This window comes from Acanthisitta chloris, unplaced genomic scaffold (genome assembly GCF_000695815.1).
Source record: "Acanthisitta chloris isolate BGI_N310 unplaced genomic scaffold, ASM69581v1 scaffold10433, whole genome shotgun sequence".
In the NCBI taxonomy this organism is placed as follows: domain Eukaryota; kingdom Metazoa; phylum Chordata; class Aves; order Passeriformes; family Acanthisittidae; genus Acanthisitta; species Acanthisitta chloris.
Genome location: NW_008663338.1, coordinates 53396 through 63642, shown reverse-complemented (window position 1 = coordinate 63642; position 10247 = coordinate 53396). Strand labels below are relative to the sequence as shown.

General features: G+C 46.6%; 1 protein-coding gene across 1 annotated transcript; it reads left to right on the top strand.

Moving 5' to 3' along the window:
• Positions 1-1142: 1142 nt before the first annotated feature.
• ZNF330 (zinc finger protein 330) lies at positions 1143-9573 on the top strand. Its single transcript, XM_009070957.1, has 9 exons — positions 1143-1265; positions 1527-1546; positions 1647-1717; positions 3756-3835; positions 5018-5144; positions 5974-6078; positions 7406-7452; positions 8512-8629; positions 9296-9573. Exons 1-9 carry the CDS (start codon positions 1146-1148, stop codon positions 9571-9573), a joined length of 966 nt encoding a protein of 321 aa, XP_009069205.1. The 5' UTR covers positions 1143-1145.
• The last annotated feature ends 674 nt before the right edge of the window (positions 9574-10247 follow it).

Genomic DNA, 10247 nt, shown 5'->3' with positions numbered 1-10247 from the left:
AGCCTCCTGTTGGACTCCCAGTGTCAGATGTCAGGCCCTAGAGTAATGACAGTTGCCAGCAGGCAGCACAGCAATAGAATTTTGGCTACAAAACATGACACTGATCCAATTGAAACATGGTGCAGAATGCTGCAGGGTGAGAAAAATGATTTATGTGTGCTATCAAAAACAAATCTTGGTACTTGATTAGGGCAATGTATTTCTGTGTTCAGGAAAGTTAAGGTTGTTTGGTTTATTTTATAAGGCCTTTTGAACCAAGATACTGATCTTTCCCAAGTTTAAGCTGCTGGAATGAACTGCCTGGTGGGGCTGCAGCTGTCCTGGCAGATGGTAGCTTGCCTGTCTGCTTGGTGTTAGGGGTGAGGCTGTGGAGAGCAGGTGCCTCCCTGATACCACCCACAGCCCTCCTGGGATCCACAGAGCCTTCCTGGGCAGAGCTGGCTCACCATCTGGGCCAATTTCTGCCAGGCTCCAAGTCTGTGGTGGTTTTATTCAAACTCCCTAAGCAGATATTGAGATGTTAACACCCGAGTCTCACTTCCCAGTAGTCTGTACTTCTGCACTTTTAGACACTGCTGCCCCTTTCCCCACCTTCCCCCATCAGGTGGTGCTAATCTGGGCCTTGGGGGTGTTTGCTGGTTTGGGTTGTTTTGGTTTGGTTTTAACCTGTGTCTGGTTTAGAAAGGGACACCAACAGCAGTGATGTCATCTGTGAGGAGATGATAAAGGTGGAGCACCAGGAAGGGTGTCAATGTGCAGTGCCTGGCACGAGAAATTCCAGCATCAGACCTCACCTTTCGTCTCTCAGTTGTCTGTTTTGTGGAGTCCCATCAGAAACGAACCTGCAAGCACAGTGCTTTCATTTGCTTTAAAGCAAAACACTTCAAAAATAGTTAAACACAAAATTCAGGGCAGCAAAGGCTTTCCAGATCACAGGATTTTCTATGGCTCATCTCATGGCCCTTCTTCATGGACTGGCCCCTTACCCTGTGTTTGTAGAGCCTTTCAGGGGAGGAAATGAATGGAGCTGCAGCACAGTTAGCACAGGGACTCCAGGGTTCAGTCCTGGTGCTGTGTGTCCATGTGTCTGCATACACAGTTCTGTCTGATTTCATTCCATTCCTTTCACCCCCAGGCAGTGAAACATGCCTAAGAAGAAGACTGGAGCTCGTAAGAAGGCTGAGAACCGCCGAGAACGTGAGAAGCAGATAAGAGCTTCAAGAGCCAACATAGATCTGGCCAAACATCCTTGTAATTCTTCAATGGTAAAACAGCCTAAAGTATCTTATGCTAAAATGTCTCATTTCAAGTTCTGTAAGACTAGTGATAATACATTGACTCATTTAATGCCACTTGAATGTCATTCTTCCTACTATCCTTCCTTCCTATTTAAAGTTACATTTGCACCAGGTGTGTAGTATTGAGTAAAAAGTTTAGATCCAATCATAACTCCCTGTGGGGTCTGTAATTTTATGTATTTTACCCTGAATGAAAATAATTACCAGTGTTTTATTTCTTCTCTTTAGGAATGTGATAAGTGCCAAAGGTAAGAATTTTTCCCCTTCCAAAACCAGCAGTTTCAAGCGTTTTACAGGTCTTTTTTTTAATGCTTGCTGTCTGTTTTTTCCCCTCCTACATGTGCCTAGACGACAGAAGAACAGAGCTTTTTGCTACTTCTGTAATTCTGTCCAGAAATTACCCATTTGTGCACAATGTGGTGAGTAGAAACAAGGCCTGAAAAAATGCTGTCCTCAGTCCCCCTTGTGCTTTAAAACTCTCAGTTTTACCTTTGTCTTAAAGTCCCTCTGTGCTTTGTGGAGCAGGTTCTTTTAAATCTGCTGTGAATGTCCCCCTTGAGAAGTGATCCTGTTTGGTCAGGCACTGCCTCTGACCCCCAGGGGTCTGTAAGTCTGGGTCCTGGGCTTGTCTTCAGCAGCTGATCTGCAGAAAAATTTGTTTCACTGCCTTTTAGGGTTGGGAACATCTTCCTGACCTTTTCCCTAGGTTGGCCATGTGGAATATTGTTCCATAACAGCAGCAAAACTGACTGCTAGCAAGACACCAGTAAATATTTAGAGAGTGTATCATTTCTGATCAGTGTCCATTAAAGCACAGCCCATTATTCACCTCACACGAGGTTGCAATGCAATACTCAGCTCACATTACTCATATGTGCTGGAGGGTTGGTACTTAGAGGTTGGAAGAGGATTCCTAGTGACAGAACTCTGCTCTGCATCAGGCTGAAATGCCCTTTGTTTTTCAACAGCTGCTTGCTTGCAGGAGGTGCTGATACTCGTTTCATACTGAGGTGAATTTTGTTTCACTGTTCCAGCACGCCCTGGCAGGTTTGTCGTTAAGCAGTTTGGCTGTTTTGACTCTCAGAGCTGCTGACATCTGCGGTTTCCAGAGCCTTTGTTGGGACTTGCAGATGTTGAGTGTTTCTGGGGCCAGGCTGCTGGTGTGCAGTGGCACTGTGTCATCCTTCCTGAGCCTGCCTTCTGACTGAAAACATGCCTGTCTTGTGGTGCACTTCTGAAGCTGACTCCTGTCTGCTGGATTTGTCTTGATCTGGAGCATGTTTCCAGAGGAAAAGCTTTCCTGTCAGCAGCCATGAAATTACATTGGGTCTCAGGGTTTTCCAGAGACCTTTGGAGCTGTTTGATGCCTGAGTGTTGGGGACAGATGCTGCAAACCAGAAGCATCTTTCCTGGAGAAGAAGGGAGCAAGGTAGCTGCACTTCAGTGCTCCAGGTCCAGTAGTGCCCTCACCTCTCACTGCCCAGCTCAGCTCACCACTGGCACTTCCTCAGCCCCCAAGAGCCATTTCCTAACCAGATTTTGGTGTAATACAGAACTGCATACTGGGATTTCGTTATTTTCAGAGCAGAGGGTGGATTTTTCAGGCCTGCTGTGGGTGGGCAGGGAGCACCCTTGGTTGGTTTCTCTGAGCAGGCAGTAACAGGCACCAAAGGGCTCAGGGGCAGTGCAGCTTCAGGCAGTGGTACAGCTCCACTGCAGTAGCCTGAGCTAACCACAAGATCATTTTGCACCGAGAGTGTGGATCTTTCTGGTAGAGCTGTTTGTGTCAGAAACAGTAAGTAGGGGAAAGTTGTGTCCCTAACTGCTTGCTTGGACCAGAATGACTTTAGGTGCAGGCTTTGGCTTTTTCTCACACCCATCCCCTGCATTTAAAGGGAACCATTTTGTCTAGAAACTAATCTCTTACATATTTTTCTAAAAGCAAAACCCCAGATAACAATAACCATAAAAACAAGTATCCAAGTACCTGTGCGTAATTTAATCACCAAGTGCATGTGGTTTTTTTCAGAGAGCCTCAGCCTTGCACACATCACATCCTGATTTTGTGGTGGGATCGGACTAACAGCAGTTTTAAATACAACTTTTGAAGATGTCATTGCTTGACATTGCTCATTTGACCTGAGTCTTGTTCTTTGGTTGATTTTGACATTTGAAATTTTTGCCAGTGCCTCAAAACATAGAGCAGGACCAACATTTTGCCTTGTAATCTCAGTACAGAGTCAAGATGTTTTGGCTAAAAACAGCCAGTGACTAGTTTGACCTAGGGAAGATGGGGAGGTGGTTGTAAGATACAGCAATAGTGCAGATGTCTTTGCGTTGCCTGTACACACAGTGAAGCACAGGCATTTAGTTGAAGTGCTGTTCTCACAGGATCACACATCCTACTGTTATTTGTATGTAGTTTCCTGATGTCTGCTTGTCTTTTGTTTGAAACAGGAAAAACCAAATGCATGATGAAGTCTTCAGACTGTGTTATAAAGCATGCTGGTGTATACAGCACTGGACTGGCAATGGTGGTATGTATGCAGAATCACAGCCTTTTCTGCACTGGGAGGTTATTCTGTGCTGTCTGTCTGAGAAGAGATAACAAAGATTTATGGAAGGATGGCATGTTGTCTTTCTCATCTTACTATGGCAAACAGATTTTTCCCTTGGCTGGAAACCCAAGTTTTTCATTTTTAGACTCAGCTCCTGCAAACTCCAGCACTTGCCTTGGGTGCTGACAGAGCTGTGTTGGTGTCAGGTCCTGAGCTCGTGCATGAACAGCTCTGGAGCACACAGGCCCTAAGCTGATCCTCAGTCTCCACTGAAATCCAGGATCGTTCTGCAGAAACCTGCAGACTTCTGTTGTTCTTGTCTTAGCATTGCAGAGACCATCAGTGTCACAGAGAGGAATCTGTCCCACAGCATTAAGGGGGAGTGTTATTTGGCAGACACCCTCATTTGGGCTCCTGAGATAGTCATAGCTCCAGGCCTTTGAAGTTTTCTGCTTGGAAGGACATGTCGGTGTGTCCATTATGAAAGCAAAGTATGGCATGTCATGGGCTCTGGATTAAATGCTGTAGGGACTAACTCTCTGTCCTCTTTACAGCCTGAGGTTCTGAGCTCTTGCCATGCATGCACAGATGTGATTCTGAGTGCAGCAGCAATTCATTTGGACTCAGCTTTGCTTTCTTGGTTTTGTGTGGCATGAGAGTTACATATGGACTGAGGAGGGTTCTTAAATGCTGCAGTTAAGGACCTGGTTAGTTTGACCAAAGTGAATGTTAACCCACCAAATGGAACTGTAAGTTAGACTCTATCTGATTTTTGCTCCCTTGTTCTCTAATATAGCATGGTCTAAAATCCAAGTGAGTGATTTCAGCTGGAAGAATCTAATGGAATTTTTCAGGTCTTCTTTGAAACAGCAGTTTTGCCAGGACATTGTTACATTGATGGGTCTCGGGTTTCAATTTTCTCATGCAGAATTTAAGAAATGTAAAAACAGAAAGAGAAACCCGAGTTATTTTGCATCATATTTAATCCTGCAGAAATGAGTAACAAAGGGAACTGTGGAGCAACTTGATAGGAATACAGATGTGTTTCATCCTCTCATTGGAGTGAAATGAACCCACTGAGGGAATGGACCCATGGGGGGTTATGGAGCCAGAGGCTCCGCAGGTGCTGCAGAAGCCTGAGATGTCTGTGTGTCACCGCAGGGGGCGATCTGTGATTTCTGCGAGGCTTGGGTGTGCCACGGCAGGAAGTGTCTGAGCTCTCACGCCTGTGTCTGCCCTCTGGCCGAGGCTGAATGTATTGAGTGCGAAAGGAGTGTCTGGGACCACGGTAGGTTGCTCAGGTTTGAGAACAAGAAAATCTAAACGATACTTTTTTTCCTCACATTGCTTAAGTTACTGCACCTATATTCTTAGCAATGAGTTTTACCCTTCACTGGTCAGCCCTTGCAGTGTGTCTGCTCAAAGCAAGGATCCTCCCTCTTTTATAAACAGCTGTCACCCAGTGGGGAAGGTGAACAACCTGCTCAGAAATGTACAGTGCTCAGCTCTGGGGTGTTTGTGTAATCTAAAGCATAACAGTTCTGTCAGCTTCATTATTCATGTAATTAAGCACTGCATCAAATTGCCAACACAGTTTTCTGCCATTCCCACTGGCACAGGATCCCAGTGGCTTAGCAAACCATGGTCTCCATTTGTGGAGTCATAGAATCATCGAATTTAGGGGTTGGAATGGACCTTAGAGATCACCCAGCCCCAACCCCCTGCCCTGGGCAGGGACACCTCCCACCAGAGCAGGTTGCTCAAGGCTCATCCAGCCTGGCGTTGGACACAGTCCATGAAGCTGTTTATTCCAAGTGTTATTGGAGATGAGGGAAGGAGACTGGGTGAGAATGTGACCTGGTTTAAGAAAAATGCTTAATGCCACAGTCAAAGTGAAGAAAAGCACTAGAAGTGACACTTGCTTTATATTTATGCTGCTTGTACTGCAGGGTACAAGGTGTTTTTCAGTGGGTGGCAGTGTCTCATTTAGAACTTTGCTGAAGCATCTGTGACAGAAGGGAGAGCTGGTCCTCAGTCAGAACTACTGCCTGAATGGTTTGCAGAGCAGAACTTGATGCCTGTGCCCTTTGCTGATCTTGCCTTGATAAACTTTTCAGGAGGCAGAATATTCACCTGCTCTTTTTGCCATGACTTCCTCTGTGAAGATGACCAGTTTGAACATCAAGCCAGCTGCCAAGTTCTGGAAGCAGAGACTTTTAAATGTAAGTCAGTTACTCATAGTCACTTCCACCACAGTTAGGCAGACTCTGCACTTGCTTCCTCTGTGCTCCAGAATACTCTCTATCACCTTTCACAAGAAGCCTTTGCCACCCCTGGAGGAAAGGGCCTGTTTCCTCTGTGCTGGCTCTTGGTGTCCAGATCTCCAGACTAGAGCTGTTGTCTCTGACCTTCTGTGCCAGATTATACATGGCAGTTTTTTTCCCACCAGGCTCTCACAGGCCTCCTGTGCAAGCTGCCTCTGCAGGAGCCAGCAGATGCAGTGCTGGCAGTGGCCAGGACTGCAGCAAATGGCTGGAGCTGCTGATGCTGCTTTTGTACTCCACAAAGCTCTGCAAGCAGAAGGAGCTCTCCTTCACTCTTCTGACTGTATGATGAGGTGTTTTGGGATGGCTGTGCCTCGTGCCCTAGACAATGCCTCCTGTCTAGTCTGGCTAAGCTTTCCCAGGCTGCTGTGGGAGGGCTGTGTGTTGGGTTAGCAGCTGTTGAGGTCCTGAGGAAGGGCATGACTCAGCAGTCATCACCTGATGCAGTGAGGCAGGCTGAACACAGAAGGAGGTGACAAACAGTCCAGAGCATGATTACAGTGTGTGTTTCCTCACTCACCAGTGGACTGTGCACACGTGTTTGTGGTGAATCAAACTCTGATACATGTCAGCTCTTACTAGTAAAGAACAAGTAGCTGAAGGCTTTGTGTCCTTTTGCACTGTGGTTAGTTCTGGGGATGGAACTGAAAGTGGTGTTTGTAGGAGAAGGTGGTGGCTGTGCCTGACTTTGCTCACCCACTGCTCGTCTCTGGCTGAAACAGGGAACTGCAAGGAAAGTTTAAAAATCCCACCCACAGACAAAGCACCCACAAGCCAAGACTGTATGTTGGAAATAACTGTAATATGACAGAAAATACAAAATGCAGCAGCTTCTCTACGATTGGAAGTTTGCAGATGTTAAGTGTTCTCACATCCCTAGTGCTCCTTGTGAGAAAAGGAATAGCAAGATGATCATACCAAATTGTTCTGAAATTTCTGATTTTAAATGTTTGGAAGTTCAAGAGATAGTTAAACTTCCCCCCCATTGAAACTTTTTTTTTTGGGTGTCAAATTACCTGAACTCTGAGGCTCAGAGTTGAGAAAGTCTAATAAAATGGTACTGTGTGGTAGAAAGACTTGGCTGACATTGCCAGGGTGGAGTTGTGTCAGGGAGCTAAAGCTGAATGCCTCAGTTATGGTGTTACAGACTTGTCCAAGGCTTTAAAGACATCACAGATCTGCAGTTTCCAGGTACTGAGTTTTGCATCTGGATTTCCCCCAACAGGTGTTTCCTGTAACAGGCTGGGGCAGCATTCATGCCTGCGGTGCAAGGTAAGGGGCAGAGGAGCTGTGAGTCTTTGTGGTTTTAGGCTCATTCTGCTTGGCCTCCAGGGCTGCTGTTAGGCCTTGCCATGTCTTCCTCTCTGTTGTTGAAAAGTGGGTCATACCTCTGCACTGGTTTCTGTAGCCTGGGGCAGATCTGTGGGGACAAAAGGTGTTTTGTCTGTGCTTGCCTGTTACCCAGGAGCCAGTGCTGTGCACCCTTATGCCAGGTAAGGTGATGTGCACTTTGTCTAGCCGTCTTAGTTTAAATTGGGCCTGTGCCATCTTGGGGCTTTAAAAACACCAAACCAACAAAACACATCCTTGGTCTTGGGCAGAACCCAAGGCCTTGGAATGTGTTTTGATCCAGTGTGGAACTGCAAGAGTTCCAAAAGTTGGTTTTTTTTAAACAGTCAAGTGATGTGACCAGCACTGGCTGCAGCCTGGATCCAGCAGAAATGATCTCTGCAGCTAGTCCAGTTCTGCGTGCCAAGAGGCTGAATTATTGCCATCAGGCTCATGGTTTTACACACTCGGAAGTAATGTTGTATCAAAAGTTCCACCTGCTTCATCATCAGCACTGCCCAGATTTCTCCAGGTGCTGGTTCATTTCCTGCTCTTGTTGCCCTCCATGTGTTTCCCTGCAGTCTTCCATGGCATCCATGGCATATTCCAGTTGATTTCTCCAGGTCCCTTCACTGCTCCCTGGCACTCAACGTATGAACTTTCCCTCTCTGATTCTGCCTCCACACATCTCACTGTGGTTACTGCAGCCTGTCCCCATGCTCCCAGGTTTGCAGGCTCCCTGTGGGCAGCACTGCAGCCCAGCCCTCAGGGGTGGAGCTTTCTCTGCTTGTTCCCTGGCACTGGTGTCCAACTTGTTCCCCAGGAAGCTGTGAAACTGCAGCCGCTCCATGCACACACCTCACAGCACTGCAGATTGACCTCAGTAAATTCTGAGCCCAGCCAGAAAACTCTGCTGCTGTTAGACACCTTTTTGCTTGCTTCTAGCTGAAGAGTGTGCTGCTATGACTAAAACATTTACCTTTTTGTCCTCCTCCCCCCCAGGCTTGTTTTTGTGATGACCATGTGCGAAGTAAGGTGTTCAAGCAGGAGAAGGGAAAAAAGCCTCCTTGCCCTAAGTGTGGCCACGAAACTCAGCAGACAAAGGACCTGAGCATGTCAAGTAAGCCAGTTCTCTAGCTAACAGGCCACACAACTGCCAGTGGGGACTACTTTTCTGTCTAGGGGCACTGAGTAGTCTGGTGGCTTTCAGTTGTGAAGTGCAGCTTTGCTGCATTTTTTGGGGAAAAACTCTGTTTCTGACCTCTAGAATTGAGCAGTCTCGTTCTCAGTCATTAGTTGATGCCACCTCACTGAGAGCTGTTGTTTAGGTTGAGATTTTAGTTGGGAAAAAAAAATCACCACTTAAACCCTTATTTTGTCTGTAGGAAGCTGGTTAATGGATTTCCAAACGCATTTTGATGTGCATCCAATCTACCCCAGCCTCCCCTGAGTGCTGTGTCTGCAAGGGACACATCCACTTACAACTCCTCTTGTCCAGAGTACCAGGGATTATCTGAAAGCCTAAGACATGCTCTGGGGGCAGCTGCTGTGCACACCAGCTTGGCTGCGGAGAGACGGAGTGTGGCAGGTGATCCACTCTGGTCCCTTCCAGCCTGATTCTGTGACTGCGTGGCAGAAAAGCTCTGTCAGGGTAGGGATTGAATATGAGAATGTCAGGTGTGGAAAGACACTGTCTAACATGGTGCTGCTCTTTGAGGAGTGGAAAAAGAGCAGGCAGGACATTGGTGTGCAGGATGGGCATGTGATGGTCTCTCTCTGCCTGCAGCGCGCTCGCTGAAGTTCGGCCGCCAGACTGGAGGGGAAGATCCAGACGGAGCCTCTGGTTACGATGCCTACTGGAAAAACCTCTCCTCCAGCAAGGCTGGAGATGCAGGGGACCATGAGGATGGATACGATGAGGATGAAGCAGAAGATGATGATGAAGATGACAACTATGAGGGAGGGAAGGATTCTGATCCTGAGATGACGGATGTGTTCAGCAATTTGAATTTGGGAAGGACCTATGCTAGTGGCTATGCACATTATGAGGAATCAGAAGATTAAGGGCAGTGTGCTGCCAGCTAAGGACACTTGGAAGGAGGCAAGCAGTGCCAGTAGGATAGCTCTATCAGGTACTTGCATGTCAGAGCCAGAGAGTAGTGTGAGGCTTCTGCAGCAACTCCAAGGGAGATTCTTCTTTTCTATGAACCAGTATCAGGTTTGGGACTGGGGCAGAAAATGGGAATGTTTTTATTCCCCACAGCAACAGAAGTGGTTTTGCCTGTGAGTTGCTGAGTGTAATGGTTCAATGCCACCAACACAGGAGTGTGGGGAGAGCTGTAGAACTTGCTTCCGTTTGCTCATCAGAAGTTAAGTTATTTTTTACAATAATTTTATTAGCTGGTTTCATACATTAATGAAGTGCTAGATTGACTGCTTTTTTTTTGTCTGCAATAAAATCAACTGCATTCTCTAAAGAGCTGTCATAAACACTGATCTCCTGCACAGCTGAAATCAGGTTGTATGCACAGTGTAAACTGACACTGAGGTAACTTGTTACTATGGGTATGGCAGCTCAGTGTAGCTCTGTGTATTTGCACATCACCTTTTCAGAGAGATATTAGTTGGTGGGGCTGTATGTAATAGTCATTACAAGTGCTCCCCAGGTAATCAGAACTCATGGCAATAAAAATGTTGGTGTATTCTCTGCCACAAAAATCTATAAGGCAATTCCTCAT